The sequence below is a fragment of the Perca fluviatilis genome, chromosome 13 (assembly GCF_010015445.1).
Source record: "Perca fluviatilis chromosome 13, GENO_Pfluv_1.0, whole genome shotgun sequence".
NCBI lineage: Eukaryota > Metazoa > Chordata > Actinopteri > Perciformes > Percidae > Perca > Perca fluviatilis.
In genome coordinates, this window is record NC_053124.1 from 31,467,359 (window position 1) to 31,486,449 (window position 19,091).

The 19,091-nt window shown below is 41.4% G+C and overlaps 2 protein-coding genes across 5 annotated transcripts in view; one reads left to right on the top strand and one right to left on the bottom strand.

Annotated features, from left to right (window-relative positions):
* Nucleotides 1–19,091, bottom strand: part of LOC120571680 (glutamate receptor ionotropic, kainate 5-like) — a 309,529-nt gene that overhangs the window by 269,089 nt on the left and 21,349 nt on the right. The window contains exon 1 of one of the 4 annotated variants that reach the window (XM_039820747.1): nucleotides 17,913–17,934. The exons of the other annotated variants lie outside the window; for them this stretch is intronic. The gene's annotated coding sequence lies outside the window, so the exon portion shown is untranslated. Of the gene's footprint in view, nucleotides 1–17,912; nucleotides 17,935–19,091 lie in introns of those variants that run through there. 4 annotated transcript variants of the gene reach the window in all.
* Nucleotides 767–3,809, top strand: LOC120571681 (E3 SUMO-protein ligase ZBED1-like). Its single transcript, XM_039820749.1, has 2 exons — nucleotides 767–2,436; nucleotides 2,636–3,809. Exons 1-2 carry the CDS (start codon nucleotides 1,480–1,482, stop codon nucleotides 2,636–2,638), a joined length of 960 nt encoding a protein of 319 aa, XP_039676683.1. The 5' UTR covers nucleotides 767–1,479; the 3' UTR covers nucleotides 2,639–3,809.

Genomic DNA, 19,091 nt, shown 5'->3' on the forward strand with positions numbered 1-19,091 from the left:
ATGTTGTTTTCACTGACGAAAAGAAAGAATTGTAAAAGATACGTCAGTTGCAACACTATATACCAGCATGTGTGTGTGTGTGTGTCTGCCAGTGAGCTGTTGAAGCAGTTCCTCTCAAAGCTCGGATTCCTGTTCATTAGCACACTGTGCCCCGGCAAAATACCCACAATCCCCCTGGGAGCCTGTAATCACAGTCCGCTGTTACTTCCTATGATTTAAAGTCCAAAACGCTCTGCCAGTGATAAAAGACCCGAGTCACGTGGCGCTCTCTCCTCGTTTGGCTTCTGTTTTGGTGAAACCGCAGGCTGCAGATTGGAAGCATCAGCAGCACTGCCGGTAATGGATTTTTTTTTTTTTTTATCGTTGCCATGGGTAACATACTGACCCGCAGCCTGAACGTCTGTGGAGACTCTGCCGCATCTGAATAATCACAGCTCATTCTTCACTGCTAGTTAGTATCGATTGTCCTCAGACAATTATCTGAAAAGTTGGAGGAACAGTTTAAGAGTAGCTGGTCTGCTTGAGCCTTTGAAAAGGAACCGTACTGCCCTTTTGTAGAAACTCAAGACCATTATGTGTACTTTTTCTGTTTCATTCCCGCAATTTGGAAACAGAGTATGTTTATAATAACATATAAAATTAAGCTTTTCTTTTTTAAGCAGAAAATGATCAGATGTACGGTTTGCATGCTTGAATCCTTAGAGTTACGTCTGCATGGGAAGTACATTTAATGTGATCCTGGAGAGTTGTTTTGTGATTGTTGCGGGCAAAAATCCTTGATTACGCAGCACGTTTTCTTAAAAAATGCGATGGAATATGCGGGATATTTATTAGTGGTGTCAACAATAATCGATTCGGCGGGGCATGCACGATTCAGCATCGGTGCGGGGAAAGTGCCATAATCGATTATGTCACTGTTGATTTTCTGGCCTTGAGTGGACAATAAAGTTGTGAAGTTTCAATTACTTCCGGGGGCATAACAACAACAATCAAGATGGCTGAGGCGGAGGGAGATCACCGCGATAGATGGGTAATTAAAAACGCACCCAAAGTTTGGAAAGCGGACATCTGGGCACATTTCGGATTCTACGAAGTTGATGGGAAACTAGACAAGACTTACGCGGTGTGTAAAATCTGCCACACTAAAATCAAGCACGTTGGCAATACAAATAACTTCACCAACCATGTTGATCGTTGGCATCCTGAGTTGGCTTCAACAACAACAACACAAAAAGTCGACACATCCCAGCCAAGAATTGACGAGTCGCTAGTGTCAACGTTGCCACACAACTCCGAGAGAGCAAAGAGGATCACACGATCGGTGGCATGTTTCATAGCGAAGGATCTACGACCCTATTCTGTGGTAGAAAATGCGGGGTTTCGCCACATGCTTAAAACAATTGATATAAGCTACCGACAAGAGCTACCTTCACTGATTCTGCGCTTCCCACATTGTACAAAGAAACCAAAGCAAAGGTAATGGAATCAATGTGTAAAGCCAGTCGTGTAGCCATTACAAGTGACGCCTGGACTTCGGTCACTACAGAGTCCTATGTAACCATAACGGCACATTATATTAGCGAGGATTGGCAGATTGTATCACATGTGCTGCAGACGAGAGCAGTTTATGAGAGCCACACTGGTGCTCATATGGCAGGGCTACTCTTGGATGTTGTGGAGGAATGGCAGCTAACAGATAAAAGTGTTGTGCTGGTGACGGACAATGCCGCTAATATGATAAGTGCTGCTGAAATTGGGAAGGTCCCTCATGTTAAATGCTTCGCGCATACGTTGAACCTCGCTGCACAGCAGGCGCTTAAGCTACCGACGGTCTCCAGACTTCTGGGCAGAGTCCGACGTATCTCCGCATACTTCCACCGCAGCACAAAGGCAAAGCACCTGTTTGAAGAAAAGCAGAGAGTTGTTCTTAAACTGACAAGTCCACTTAAACTGATAACGGATGTCGCCACAAGGTGGAATAGTGCTCATGATATGATGGAGAGGTTTTTGCAACTGCAAGCTGCAGTGCATGCCACCCTGCTGTCACCTGCCCTAAATGTAGATGAAAGTGACATTGTCACTCTCAGCAGAGCAGATCTGGCTAACGTGGAGGAAGTAGTGAAGACATTAAAACCAGTGAAGGATGCCACTGTTTTTATGTCAGAGGAGAGCAGTCCTACAGTCAGCCTCATTGCACCAGTATATGCCCAACTCCTCCAGAGCATGTCAGACACTATTGGAGACCAACCACTGATCCGCGATGTGAAGAATGCCATCAAAACAGATCTCCTTAAGAGGTACAACAGTGGGGCAGAGAAGAAGATCCTTCATACATCCTCCGCCCTGGATCCTCGCTTTAAGGGGTTACCTTTCCTGACAGAGGAGGAGAGATTGGATGTCTCTGCAGGAGTGACTTCAGAGGCTGCATCCCTGAAGGTAATTTAATTTTTACTTGTAAAACTTGGAATGGAATAACTTTCAATTCAATTGTAATAACAATGTAATGTTAAACGAGCAGCTACATAGTCAGTAAAATGTTAAGACTGAGAAGTTATCTGTTGTCATGTGAGCTGCATTGGCTGAGAAAGTGTTGCTAACTGCTGTTTTTTGCTCTTATTTATTTGTTCAAACACAGTAAGAGAGGAGACGTAGGACAGAATCAGATGAAGCGCCTGGCGGAACAGGAAGTTCAGTAACCATGGAAGAGTTGCTGTCCGTGAATGACAATGTTTCAGACTCAGCAGGCCCCTCCGCTCCCAAAAGAAGGGCCTTTTGCTGGGACCTGCTTTCAATGACATCAGTGAACCTGCAGTACAAAGTAAGACCGCCGATGCCAGTGCTGAGGAGGAAATGGACTTGTACTGTAGATCCCCAGCTGTGCCTCTCTCTGAGGATCCCTTGGACTGGTGGCATCGCCATAAGGGCACATTTCCTCTCCTCTCTAGGTTGGCAAATAGATACTTGTGCATCCCAGGGACAAGCGTGTCAGCAGAGAGAGTGTTCTCCACTGCAGGAGATGTTATCACTGCAAAAAGAAGCGCTCTCAAACCAGACCATGTCGATCAGCTTGTGTTCTTACACAAGAACCTTGAAATTCCCAAATGCTGAACAGTGAGAAGTTATGATGTAGGCTTAGGTCAAACTATATATTTCCTCACTCTGAAACGGATTGTTGATGATGGTGATGTTAAATTCAGACGGAAGACGTTGTTTGCACAAATTTGGTAGTAGGCTAAGCCTACACACTTTATTTTTGGTTTACATTACAATGTATTTCACATCTTGATATTTTGTTGTATGCAGCTGATGTGATTGGTAGGATCAGGTATATAATTGTCATTGTCTTAAAGCTGCTAAGCTGCTGTTTTGTTAAGAATAGTTGCACTTGACTTGTACTACTTGAAAAAAGTTTCACAGTAATAAGTGGTTACTGTGTGTTGCACTAAATATTTTTATTGCTGGGTGCCTGGGTGGTTGTTGTTACAATAGTGTGACTGATTAATATTTGCACAGGAGTTCAGGAAGTGCCCTGTCTTAGAGCTGCTATTTTACTGTGTGTAAAAAAACACTTTTGCTGGAAAATGTTGGCTGTTATTGCTCTAATTTCAAATGGTTCTAAAGCAGAGAGAATAGAAACATTTCTCATTCAAAGCACTGAAAGCAGTGATTTATGTTTTCTTTTTCAGGTTTGAAATGCCATATCCAATACCCTGTACCATTCAATTTTATTTTATTTAATGACATTTATGTCAAAGATACAGGAGAGTGATAATACACACATAGCAGCCAATAAAATCTGTTGTTCAATATCTGACTGCTTGTATTGCCTCATGACTGATGAAAAATGTGCCTTGTTGTGTGCAGTAGAATTTTGATGCATCGCAATGCATCGTAGAATCGAATTGAATCGAATCGTTACCTGGTGAATCGTAATCGAATCGAATTGTGAGGGCAGTGCCAATGCACACCCCTAATATTTATGCAATTTTATCCGATGAAATTGCGGGAACTTGCAAAATTTGCGGGAACTTGCAAAAACTGCGGTTTGATGAAAAGGAGAGAAAAAAAAGTGATTCACCCTGCTTTCCGATGATGTTCACGTCACGTAATTACGTCACTTCATAACGTTACCATGGCAACAGCTAAGATATATGTGACTTTTTTGCAATGAAAATGCGGGGATTATGAAATCATGCAAGCCCCGCCTATATTTTGCGTGGAAATCGGCAATTTATGCAGCGAAAGTGCAGCGGATTTCAAAAAATGCGGTCCCCCGCATAAATATGCGGACTTTGGCTGATTACGCATTGAATTATGCGATAGCGTACGAGAGGCGGTTTTCTGGAGGGACTGATCCAAGTAAACATTGTGCTGCTGAGTTTTTTTTTTCAGATTTTTTTTTTGGGGCTTTTCCGCCTTCAATGGATAGGACAGCTAGGTGAGAAAGGGGAGAGAGAGAGGGGGAAGACATGCAGTCGGATCATCACAAGTCGGACTCGAACCCTGAACCTCTGCGTCGAGGCATAAACCTCTCAGTATATGTGCGCCTGCTCTACCCACCGAACCAACCCGGCCACGTGGTGCTGAGTTTTTAATCTTTCTCCAGACACACTCAGAATAAAAAACAAAGTGTGCAGTGTTGTAAACTGTCTGCTTAGTTGTTTTTTTCCACAATATGTTTGTCATTTTCTTAGAACAACCCAACAGTAAAACATACAGTAACAATACAATTTAAGACTACACATATTCACATTACCCAGACACACATACTCACACACATATACCCTGATTACCTTGCACCAATCTAAAGTAAAATATAAATAAAATAAATATTTTCCATCATAATCTACAATTTTCTTTCAGGTAGAGCCCACCTTTCCATCTTTAATTATATTCATATATGGTTCCCAAAGTTTAACAAAGTCTTTCTGCTTGCCATTAGTAATTAATTTACTTAGTAAGTAATTTAATGTAAGTTAGTCTTTCCAGACCAACTGTCTGCTTAGTTTAATAAGCGCCTATTTGTGTTTCTCGGTGCCCAACACAGTTAAATGCCGCACGCCCAAGATAAACCTTATGCAATAATCATAGCCTACATGACTTGTTCCTGTATGGTAGGGGTAGTCTATATCCACGACGTTCCACTTCCGGGATTGCTCAGTTACCGCCAGGAATTCTGCCAGATTTCACTCATTTCAGCCGGATGTCCATTACCTTGCGCTTTCTTTGTGTTGGCATTTTAAACTCCGGTTGGATTCATGAGGACTATGGTTAACTGCTCCTCCAACGCGTTCTCATTAACGGGTCCGTGTGATATTGTACGAAAATGTATGCACACCAAAACGTATGATAGCCTACAAAATAAGGGGGGGACCGCCGGCCTGGTCACGTGGCGGCCAGCGGCAGTTGCCTGTTGTTTAAGCCGCTACAGAGCTTTGTGACGCCGGCTACAGATCTCCGTTGTGTCAGCGGTAGTTGGTGGTTCAGTTACCAAAAAAATAGGTGACTTTGAGCTGGGTACAAAGCAGCGTGAGCTGCGGGTCGTTTCGGCGAACATTACGGTTAAATTTAGTCTACAAAAAATATGACAGTTTTGCCGCGACAACAGTTTAGTTTAGGCGCCAAAACAACCAGTTGAGATTGGGGAAAAGATCGTGGTTTGGATTGAAACATTCTTAAGGAATGGTGAAAGGCTTTAGTTCTCCCCGGGAAGCGAACTGCGCTCTCTGGCTTGAAAGTCCTGTATGTTAACGCCCAAACATCCCCCATTTTTTCTCGATTCATTCATTCATAATCGCAATTAAAATTGGATTAATTGCACAGCCCTACTCTCAGACGTGCTTTAGCTTCAGTTTTTTTCTCTCTGCTCTGATTGGCTGAGAGACTGAAGATAGCGAACACGTGTCGCATTGGGAGAACATATGGGGTGCGCTCGGGGCTTTAAATTGACACACGCCAACCCGCCAAATGCCAGTACAAATTAAATTTGGCTGGTATAACGAAACATATTTCGTATAAGGCCGGCTACACACTGGACACGCGTGGTGTGAGCGTTCGTGTCAGCTGCGTAGCGTGTCCGTTTTTATTTTGGCTCCCATGTTAACAGGTTAGAGCTTACACACTTCCTGCGTGACACGCCCGTCTCAGGCGTGGCTCGAGCCGTGCTGAAAACGCGTGCATGCCAGAAATAGGACCGAGGCCTATTTTTCACGCGACACGCAAGCGTGTTGGAAGCGTTTCCAGGCAAAATAGAAGAGGAAAACATGTTTATATGTCATTTTGACACAAATACATTTAATAAATGACATTTTGATGTTTGAAAGTCTCTAGGTTTTGACATAAATGCAAATATAAATGTAATTTACAAAAAATAATAAATAATTGATCGATTCTCAAATATTGCATCTGTCAATACAGAAGGAAATATTCTGTAGCCTATTTTGCCGTCAGTACTGCCGAGGTTGTCTTTGCTGTAATCAGATCAGTATATATTTATGTTTAACATGAAGCATACTACTGCTTGAGTGCAGTAAATCAATGGGAAACATACATGTGTACAGACAAGGCTAGCAGCAGCAGCAGCGCCGTGCAGACACGTTTCTGGTGTGCAAAGACATAGAAAACGCCACGCAACTGACACACAACAGAAACGCATCCAGTGTGTAGCCGGCGTGAAAGTGCGAGGGAGCCCCGGCTCATTAAACGCTGCTGTGGTTCACACCGGGGGGCTCTTTTCTACCTGATCAACACTCTAATGTGGACAACTTTCCATATATTGAGCTGCACCTGCTTTTACTTTACACTCATATTCTGAAGCCTCTTCATCTCCATCTCCCCTCATAACTGAAGTGCACTTAAGAGGCAGAATCGATAAGAGATCAGAGCCTCTGGGTGCGTTTCATGAAAAGGTCAGGGCGTCCATATTTAGAGAGGTGAGCTGCTGCGATTCACACGGAGCACGCAGGCAGATTCATACATCTACAGGTACACAATGCTGATGCGCTCATGTACGGGCAGACATGCGGTGTGATAGATGCCTCTATCACGGGGCGGTGATGCGGTTTCTGTAGGAACGGACACGACTTCACGGCGCAGGCGACGGAAAAACAAATCTATCTCTGAGCCAAACGCCTTCCACGCCGTTTGTCAACGCTGCGGAACATTTCACGGATTTGAATTCTAACACTGTAATTTATGGTGCTCGGTTCAAACAGACTGTGCATCCATTTCACATTCGCCAACCGCCTCTCGTACAAATTCAATCACACACAGCTCTCCTTTTTTTGCATCAGCAGATACATTTTGGGGGGTAAAAGTGATGCAGCACAGATTATGTTGTTTTTGTAAAATACATCTCTATTAACTCACTCTAATCTGCTCATATTGGATGTTTGTTACAAACATGTTATCTATATACTATGTATATCTTTTGGGAGCTACTCCGGCAGCAGCTACACCCCGCACAGCCTGTGGTGAGGTGAAGTCGAGCACGGCGTATTTGACGGAGATGGGAGTTCAGCGTGCCACCAAAAGCAGTCGAAAGTATGGCTTCGCTGCACGCCTGTGGCAGCTGATAAAAAAACTAATGCATAAAATGCAGAAGGATTATTTCAAATAAAGTACTCTATTGGGATTGGGACCACTTCAAGGGTACTGGTCTCCTAATTCATTGTAACGATGCCCAGCCCTAGCTACTGGGTACTTGTGGCTATCAAAGGGTGACAGGAAATAACTTTGCATACAGTCGGATAAAAGAACTGCATTTAAAGAGCCCCTATTTTATACTCTTTTTCAGCGTCATATTTGTAATCTAGGCGACTACTAGAATAGGTTACGTACGATGTTCAAAAGAAACATATAATGTTTCTCATAGTGCCCATTGCTGCAGTGACTCCACTTAAAACAGTCTCCGTCTGAGCTCTTGGCCCGCCCTTCCCGGACAGCCCAGTCTGCTCTGATTGGACACAGCTGGTCCACTCTATTCTGTGATTGGTCGACCAAATTCAAACAAGCTACTGGACGGGCTATGCTTGCTCGGGCAGCACCAATGGGCAGAAGCTATGAAAAAGTGGGCTGGCTTTCGCAATCAGTGACATCACTAATTGACGAATTTCAAAACAGGAATGTGGACGAGGTCTTTCAGACAGTTGAGAAAAAAAGTGCCATCTGTGGGAGAGAGGGCTCCATTTGGAGTGAAATGTGCTTTTTGTACTTCATACATGTATAACATGCACAAAAAAACAGGAAAATCCAATAAAGCATAATAGGGGCTCTTTAAACACAATATGTAATTTGTATATACTGTAGATCTTGACACACAAACTGCTGCACTAAACACATTTAGCCGTTAATATGAAAAAGTAAAGATGTAACTGTATGAATGCCAGGTTGTAAAAAGGTATTTGGAACGAGTCGAATAAAAATCATAACACACGACAATAATTTAGAGAGCAATAAAAAAAAATAAAAAAATCTCTGCACAGAACATTTATGCAAACGCTCAACCGGTAAAATGACACAATTCATCACGGAGCAGAGAGGGCTTCGCGGGCGTCGTTCGCCGCTTCAGCACTACTGAACCCATCAGTCAACATGCGTCTGCTTCCAACACGAGTCAGCAAACATTACAGCCCCTTCACATTTATACGGATCCCTTTGAATAACTCAACCTGTCTTAATACCTACGCGACTCGCCATAACGGATGCATTAGGTTGTCACGGTAAAAAGATAAATCAACGCCGAACATCACATTTGATCCCTTTTCTTCCCCCCTTCTGAACTCTGAAGCAGACCTTTTGAAAACATCTAAATCTAATGTCATTTTCATGTCCGAACCATCCACCAATTTCGGCTTTAAAGGTTCCGCTCTATCCTCCATAATTTGGGGGGGAATAGAATTTTATAACAACGTGAATTTTCAGAGACTGCCCTGATCGTAAAAAAAGTTCCCACATGTCATTTGTACATTCCGAAAGAAATACAAGCAAATCAAAAATGCATCCCTACAAATCCCGCAAGAACGTTATTGGTCAGATGTGTCTGGGGAGGGAGCAAGAAAAGTTAATAATTCAATGTTCCAATTTGTTCAATAAATGTTGGGAATTGTTTTCCTTTCAGTTGTTTTAAGATTCAACAAGCAATTTGTTGTATTTTAGCAGAATAGTGAAAGCAGCAGAAATGCAGAACTGACTACACTTCAATATCTGTTTTATTTATCGCGAGCAATAGCATGATATTCAACAACGTTATCGCACATGGCTAGCCTGACGAGCCAGACCCACATCAAGGTGTTGGGTCTGGGAACTCACCATTGGCAGGGCTCAATCCGAGGGGCGGGATAAAGACTTGTCTTTCAAATTCCCTCTGCACGTAATAGGATAGCGCTACAACCAACCAGAGCAACACTAGTTGATAGATTCAACTTTTGCCGTATCCGGTCGGCAAAACTCATCTTCCTTTTTTTAAGAATGACTTCAGTGCCGTTCTTTGTTCTTTTCTCAAAGAAAAGCTGAACTCCAAGTCTTTCAGAGTCGCGGCCAAAGCCGATTCCAAAGACCGCTGTTCGCCAGCAGCAGCAGCCATCTTCTTTGTTTCCAAGTAGCAGGGAATTCACGCGGAACCGTCGCAACTCTGCTGTCATTATGTTAAGCCCGCCCACTGACTCTATATACGATGTGATTGGCCTGACCAGAGTTAGGTTTTTCCAGCTCGCAAGCCAACGGAGAGTTGCTAGACGACCCCAGGCTGCAAATTACATTCGCTGCTGCTAGGGTGCGTCTAGATTTCTAGGCTAGCACATTGCTTATTTCGTCATGTCGTACAGTCAGCTAACCCTATTGCATAGCACACCTGACTACAGGAGCCGTTTAGCTCAGACTTGTGGATTTGTCTTGTTTATCGTGTTTATTGTTCTAGCAGCTTTTCCAATAAAAAAATAAAAAAGTAATGAGAAAAATGAGGGTAGAACTTCTGGAAGGACAGCGCTTTCTGCTTGGCTTTTACACAACCTTGCTCCTCGCTTGAATTGTTGACCGAAATCCTGCTTCGTAACCTGCAATTCTTCTCCGTGCCATTTCATTTCGAGATTCATTTTAAACTCCGCTGTCTGTGCAGCTGCGGGGAGTGCCCCGTCTCCACTCGGAACCATTAACAGCAAATGGAGGTGATTTTCCTTCATCGCGAGCGAGCGGGATATCAATATGGCTCCATCAATTATCGACGCGATGCAGCATGCAGCCAAGACAGTGACGGAAAGACGTTTGACCCAAAGTAAACCCTCCATCCACTGAGCTCTCCGCACCTGTGCCTTGTGCAGGGAAGAAGGAGAAATGATGGAGGCTCCATAATCGTTATCTGCCTCCGCCCGTTACTTACTGCAGGTAATAGTGTCCCCAGACAGAAGCTCTTTAGGAGCTGCAGCTGATTGTGGCTTAATAGAGACGGAATGGATGTGGCTGGATTTAAAAGGCGGAAACGGTCCAAGTCAAAGTCGCTCCATGATAGTGTGTTTAATAGCTAAAGGATACAGCCTATAAGCTTTATAGGAATGTCCCCAGTTCACCCACATTGGGTTTAAATATTTTCCCGCAGAGTTTCAGCTGTTTGAAAAGTGTGGATGAGTCACCGGATACAGGTGAGTCCCAGTTGCAGAATGTCCATGCATTCTGCAACTGGGGCTGCACAATGTATGTTTTTATTTTATGTATTTTTTTATTTTTACAGTTTTTCCTCAATCGCTTTGGCAAAATCGTCGAATGACTATTAAACTTCCTCAAACTATAGGACTATTTATATGAACATTAGGTCAGCTGTTCACATGACTATTGCCATTTGTCGTTGCTTTGGCACAAAATGCATCGAGTAAGCCTTGCAGATCAAAAATAGTTTGCATTCATTTGCCGTTGGATTACTCTCGAATGCAGATGTACACGTTCGCTGGATAAATCCCTACATGCAAAATAGAGCACCCAAACATAACAATAACCTGTCACAGATATATTAGGTACATAATAGGTATGGGGTATTGTTGTAAAAGTTGTCAGATGGATAGACATAGGCTAGATGGGGAGCAATTCAATTTCCTCATAATTTAGAGCAGCCTAACTCAAAAAGGTAACAGGTGAGGATACCACCGGCGATGGAAGAAGTATTCAGAACCTTTACTAAAGTAAAAGTACTAACACCACACTGTAAGAATACTCTGTTACAAGTAAAAGTCCTGCATTGAAAATGTGGAGGGTGGGGGTGTGGCCTTGACCAACTGCCACTTTGCTCGTTTGAAAGCCATGATGTCTCTCTCTCATGGGTGGGCCAAATTCTCTGGGCGGGCAAAGCAGAGAAAGGGAAGGTAACTTTGCCCCTTATGACCTCATAAGGAGAAGATTCCTGATTGGCCCATCTGAGCTTTCATTTTCTCAAAGGCAGAGCAGGATACCCAGGGTTCGGTTTACACCTATCACCATTTCTAGCCACTGGGGGACCATAGGCAGGCTGGGGGGGAACTCACATTAATATTAAAAAACCTCATAAAATGTATTTGCTGTGTACATAAAATGAGAGTATAGTTTGTGCCACGACTGACCTCAATGCTATTCTGCTGCCTAAATATACAATGTTAGCAACCGGATAGTCTATATCCTTGACATTCCACTTCGGGGATTGCTCGGGTGCCACAGGAAATTCCACCGGATGCATGTATTTTCCGTTACCTTCTGCTTTTTTTGAGTTGGCGTTCTAAACTCCGGTGGATTCATGAGGACTATGGTTAACTGCGTCTCAGATCTCTGCAGGGTAAATCCAGACAACTAGCTAGACTATCTGTCCAATCTGAGTTTTCTGTTGCATGACTAAAACAACCTTTTGAACGTACACACGTTCCACCAAAACAAATTCCTTCCAGAGGCTATTTTGCAGTGGCTCCGTCCGACGCTTAGCCCCACCCATGAGGATTGTGATTGGTTTAAAGAAATTCCAATAAACCAGAGCATGTTTTTCTTCCATCACGGAATGCTGTGTGGACTAGCCAGACCTTCCTCCGCTTCGCAGCATTTGGATGGTCTGGCAAAGCGAGACTAGCAACTGGACAATATTACAAGAGTAACTATGAAAATTTTGAAATGAAATTTTTTTGTTGTTGCATTTTCACTGTCTTGGTCCAAGGCATGATAAAGGAACCTTTTGTTGATTGATGGATTTATTTACATTTGAAACAGGAGTTAATTCTTGTGATTGAGTAATCCCCTTTTGCAGGTCACATCGAGTGATGTGCTGAATGTACCACGCGGTGTGAGGATTGTACTTAGAGTTTTGAAAATTTAAAGTTTTTTTTTTAGAAAATGTGCCAAATCGATTTGAGAAAAACAGTAATCCCCATCGTGATATCAACTGGCGCAACACATCACGAAAAACACTCAGAGGTGTTTTGTGTTAGTTGAAAGAAAATATCAGTCTTTTATCGAAGTTTGGGTAAAAATGTAGACGTCAATCCAGGTTTAGCCCGGCACACTCTAAAACAAACAGCAGGAGGCTGTACCTAACTAACTGCAAGGTCCCCAGTTTAATTCCAGATGGGGGAAACGTGTTTCCTGACATTTCTTTTCTATTAACAAAGTAACTGAAAAGAAAAACACACCAAAGGAAAAAACAAATGACGGCCAGCAGCAATGAAACATCTAGGGCTGCAACTAACGATTTTTTTTCATTGTCGATTCATCTGTCGTTGGTTGTTTTTCTCGATTAAATCGATTAGTGGTTTGGATGTGGATCAGTGTTTCCCAAAGCCCAAGATGACGTCCTCAAATGTCTTGTTCTGTCCACAACTCAAAGATATTCAGTTCACTGTCACAGAGGAGAGAAGAAACTAGAACATGTTCACATTTATCAAGGTGGAGTCAGAGAATTCTTTTCTTTTCTTTTGTAAATGACTGAAACCGTAAATCTACGGTGTCAGTACAAGAGCCGCAACACAAATACAAGAGCCACAACACAAATACAAGAGCCGCAACACAAATACAAGAGCCGCAACACAAATACAAGAGCCACAACACAAATACAAAAGCCACAACACAAATACAAGAGCCACAACACAAGTACAAATACAAAAGCCACAACACAAACCCAAGAGCCACAACACAAATACAAAAGCCCCAACACAAACACAAGAGCCACAACACAAATACAAAGCCACAACACAAACACAAGAGCCATAACACAAATACAAATAAAAAAGCCACAACACAAACACAAGAGCCACAACAAAAATACAAAAGCCACAACACAAACGCAAGAGCCACAACACAAATACAAAAGCCCCAACACAAACACAAGAGCCACAACACAAATACAAAAGCCACAACACAAACACAAGAGCCATAACACAAGTACAAATACAAAAGCCACAACACAAATACAAAAGCCACAACACAAATAAAAGAGCCACAACACAAATAAAAGAGCCACAACACAAATACAAAAGCCACAACATAAATACAAGAGCCACAACACAAATACAAGAGCACAAAAAGGAGCGACAACTGAAGTGACCGTCTATGCAGTCTGACACCGCAAATTGTTCCAAATCTCGCAAAGTAGGTAATTCTCAAAATAGTTGGCGATTCAATTCACAGTTGAGAACTAATGGATTCATCTTTTCAGCTCTAGAAACTTCCAAATGTTCTCATGTCTAAACTATATTCATATAAAACCTGTGAAACATTTGAATGCAAACTAAAACTGCTGTAAGGGTTGCTGATCTCACTACTTTGAGTCTGCACCAAACATGTTTTGTATGTTTTGGACACGTTGTGATTTTCCCCCACATCACCAGAAATGTTTCTCTTTCCTTTTTCCATCTTGTAATTTGTTGACATAAAATCACACCCTTCAAAAAATCAGGAAGTACACTAGTGCCTAAGAGTCTATCGATCGGAATCAATCGATTCAATCCTCAACGATCCAATATTATCGATACAAAGTGAAAATATTGGTACATATCGTCCTCTTTAAGATGCACCTTTATTTTGAAATTCCCACAATATAGTTATTCCTTTCATTACAGTTTTTTTTTTTCCAATTGCTAACACACTAAAATGACATGCATAGCACAATTATTTAAACTGACACACAGAGAGCAAAACCTCTTCTCAAATCTCCAAAAGTCTAAACACATTTTCTGCTTTACACACATTCTGCAATTCAAAGTGGCACTGAACACGGTTCTCTGCATAAGACACAACAATCTGACATAAAGTGTTTGCCATTTCAAAACACTGCCAATCAAAATGACGCTACATGAGCTAATTGGCCAATTGGTGAATTGTGTTAAGTATTTTCATGAAACCAGCCTAGTTTGCAAAATTGTGTTTTAGCAATTGATAAAAACTGTAATGAAGAGTAGTTTGTTTTTAATTAAAATTCCTGGAACAGCTTAGTAATGAAATTTTCAAATCAGATTCCATAACAATCCATTAAAGCTGATATATTTCATCAAGAGATCTGTGCAGTCCCTCCAGAAAAACGCGATTATGCGATCGCATAATTCAATGCATAATCAGCCAAAGTCCGCATATTTATGCGGGGGCCGCATTTTTTCAAATACGCCGCACTTTCGCCGCATTAATTGCCGATTTCCGCGCAAAATATGCGGGGCTTGCATGATTTCATAATCCCCGCATTTTCGTTGCAAAAAAGTCACATATATATCTTAGCAGAAAGTTGAAAGATGTTGCGTTTACTTCACACAAGAGCAGCCATTTTCCCCTGTTGCCATGGGAACGTTATGAAGTGATGTAATTACGTGACGTAAATTTCATCGAAAAGCAGGTGTTGGGAGGTTGAATTTGACATGGACTTTGAGTCTCTTAAGTTGGTATCCAATAAGAAAGCTATCTTAATATCTGATATTATCTGAAATTTCTTTCTTTAAGTGCTCCTGCTGTCTATATTATTAACGATTTTTGAAAGTTTTATTTTTACTTTCATATTATATTATTGTATGTTATTTGTTTACATATTGCGATGACTGAATATCTGTAAACTATTTTTTGAAATAAAGTTAAAAAGAAAAGCAGGGTGTTGGGGGAAATCACTTTTTTTTCTATTTTTCATCAAACCGCAGTTTTTGCAAGTTCCCGCAATTTCATCGCATAAAATTGCATAAATATCCCGCATATTCCATCTCATTTTTTAAGAAAACGTGCCGCATAATCAAGGATTTTTGCCCGCAACAATCACAAAAAAACGCATTTTTCTGGAAGGACTGTCTGTGGCTTCATAAACAAGCTGCATACAGAAACACCCAATCCTTCATAATCAACCATTCAAGTCCTGCAGAAGCTCCTCTCAGCTCGCAGCTCGCCACAATTATTTCACATCAAAATTCAAATTACACTCAAACACTCGCAGTCCGCCACAGATCCGCAAACACACACAGGAATATTTCCTAATCTTTTTTTTTTTTTTTTTTTTTTTTAACCTTTATTTATCCAGGTAAACTGTTTGAGAACAACTTCTCATTTACAAACATGACCTGGCCACACAGCTCCTCTCAACTCCCAGCTTGCCACGATTATTTCACATCAAAATTCAAATCACACACACACACACAGTCCGTCACAGAGCCGCAAATACATACGCACAGAAATATTTCCTAATTACACACACACACACACACACACACGTGCAAACACACACGCACAAACACTCGTAATCCGTCAAAGAGCTGCAAACACACATAGGAATATTTCCTACGCACATGCACAAGCACACACACACACACACACACACACACACACACACAAGCTGAATAAAGCCTTATTGATTCTCTCTTCCTACGCAGGAACACTACTTCAGAGGCTCCTACTATTATCAGACGTAAAAATATTAAAAAGATTGAATGCAGGGAGCGCAGTGCCTGACCAAACGCCCACGATGACGCACGCCGACACACGCTGTGGAGAGGTAGAAGAGGAAGAGGAGGAAGAGGAAGAGATGGAGGGGGATTTAGGATGCAGGAGAGATTCAGCTGAGAGATTTTGAAGGAAGGAAATGAGAGAAAGTGGTGGAGAGGTGGGAGAGGAGATGGTTTGGAGGGAAATAGGGGGGATGATGGAGGAGGACAAGGCGCTGAGTAAAGCTAGAAGAGGAGGATAGAGGAGGAGAGATCAGGATAAAGGAGCTGAGAAGGAAGCAGTTTTGGGGAGTAACTAGTTACGTGTAACAGCGCTACAGTTGCAGGGGTACAATGTGTCATTCAATTACAGTTACCTATGGAAATGTATATGATTACATTGGGGTTGTTAAATCTTAATATTTTCTGTAAAGAAAAGCTAGGCTATATGTTGAGTAATATTAATTTTGTTTGCTTTGCAGGTTCTTCGTGCGCACAATGTCTTCTTTTGCCATTTCCAGTCACAGCCGTTTCATGAAGTTTGATAGCTATTCTAATGCCTTCCATTGGTTCTCCTGTTTGAATTTGCAGCGCCACATGCCTGACAAAACGCATTCCATTGCTGGAAATATGAAAAAATAAAACATTTAATACCAAAGATCTGAAAGGGGTTCGACCATAACGGTGCAATGCAAAGAATGTTTCCCAGCGGTCAAAATGCTATGCTAGCGTCGATGGCCAACCTCAGGAAACATCTGCAGGCGCGTCAGTTAAATTACTCTTAATTCATGTGATTTTAAAAAGGTAGTTTGACAGTAGTCCGTGTTGAGTACTGCTGTAAGGTTAACACTGCCAAGTTTAAACCTACATTGTGTCATTTTTTGAGTTGATTCTTAGCAAAAAAACCTTTGTTCTTTCACAAATATGTGCTCATTCATGTGTAATTAGTTCCACCAACTAATCAAAGTATTCTCATAAGCGTAGAATCTGTGAAAATGTATCAAAAAGTCTACAGTGGTGGTTCAACAGAAATGCAAAAGCTACAACACGGACGGAAATGAGCGACAACAGAAGTGACCATCTAATTCACATGTGTCAAACTCAAGGCCCGCGGGCCAAATGCGGCCCCTTGCAAATTTTGATCCGGCCCGCATATCAATTTACGTTCACAATAGATTTTGGCCCGCCTAGATGTGAGCCAAACCAAAATAACGGGAAACTGTTTTACAGACTTTAGTTGTGTGACACTCAAAGCAGAATTTGGCAGATTTGCCGACTGTGAGGCTCAGAAATTGCCACAGAACCAGATAGTTTACATATTCAGGCTGTGTAACAGATTGTTGTAAAAAAAAAAAATTAATCATTGATTTGCTAAACTCTATGATGGCTAAGACTTTTTGGCTGACTTTTTAGGGCTTTACGGTGACCAAACTGTTTACTGACCAAATGGCTTAATCTTTGCAGCTCTAAAAACTTCCAGATGTTCTCAAGTCTAAACTATATTCACATAAAACCTGTAAAAACATTTAAATGCTAACAAACCAACTGCTGTAAGGTTAACACTGCCAGGTTTAAACAATTGAAAATGGTTAACAGTTGAAAACATTCCTTAGAAATTTTGAAAAAATTAATCACAAAGTGATTCAATGTAATAAGTTACATTGCTTTGACAAAGTAATTGAACTAGTTACACTGCTGTTGTATTTCAATAGGGTAGGGTTTTTAGCCTATGTGTGTTTACATTTTGGCAAACTGTCTCCATTGAAAGTATGCTGAATTAGCTGTTAGCAACTCCTGTTTGCAGTGTACCCATTGATACTTTGATGCTGAAAAAAACATGAAGATTCTCCAGCAAGTTCTGCGGCGACTATGATTTCTAAGTATATTTATGGATGTTTGTTCTCGATGGACAATCCCAGCAAAACCCAGAAGAGGAAGTAATGTTCACCAATATTAAAAAAGGATAAACAATCTTTTATAGAGTAAAACAAAAACAAAAAAATAGCCATGCAGAAATCCACATACCTGTAGTTGTAGAGAAACAAAGCTTTCACAGGGTCTTCCTTGTATGAATGCTGTGTTTATACATGAACAAAGTCACTTAGTAACATGCTAGCTAGCCAACATGGCCTCCACAGCACACCTCTAGCTTCACAATCTTCCTCAACAAACTCATCTTCAATGAAAAAGTAGCACCGACATGTTAAAAGATCAACATAAAAAAAACTTGTTAAAAAGTAGCATAGCTGTCACATTGACAGCGAAAACACTAAAGGTAGACAGAGTGAAGAACATGCCTACCTGCAGACCAGAAGCAAAACAGGAAGTAAAGCCAGCAGACGTGTATATGTTCATATTGCTTTTTAAAAGTAAGACAGTACTTCCTCATTAAACACACAATACTTTAATGGGAACATGTCTAATTTCTATTTCCCACAATGGAAATAATATATATTTTTTAAAGCTTATTACTAAACAGTATTTAAATATTAAAAGTGTCACCTGTTCCTTTCAAAATAAAGGCAATTAGTACAACTGGAGTCTCCATTAAAACTGCACTGTGTGTATTGTGTCATTTCATTCTTGCAATTAAGAAAGTTGAAGGCAGTTTGTTAGTGCGTCTCTAGCACAAACACATCACACTGAATGGAAAACCATCCGCAGCCTCACAGGTGTAAAGAAACGGCCTGTAAGTTGCCCAGGATGTACATCACTATGCAGTTAGCCATAATGGCCGTTCCAGGTGGCTACTTTCTGAGACAAGAGTTTGACAGTCCCTCCAGGATTTTGCGGCCTTGTTTTGAGATTGTTGCGGCCCAAAATGCCTGATTTTGCGGGAGCTTTTGTAGAAAATTGCGATAAAAGTTGCGATGTCTTTTCTATGTTTGTTGCAATGAAGTTGCAGGAGATGGAGAAAGTTTTTTTTTGTATAGTTCTTTAAAAATAAAAAGGAAACTTGTTTTGGGGAGAATAAAACGACTCTAGGCTGAGTTTTCTTAGTGACCTTACCAAAAAGGCTCAGGATGCTGCAAATATTGGTATAATATCAAAATGGCTGGTGGAATTAAGACAAAAAATAATTTATTGAATGAATCAAATTTTAACATATGTGTCAGTGGCTTGTTGATCTTTACATTGTTAGTTAATTTCCTATCCTGGGCTGGGACACACCCACACACACACACACTCCTGGGCTGGGATACA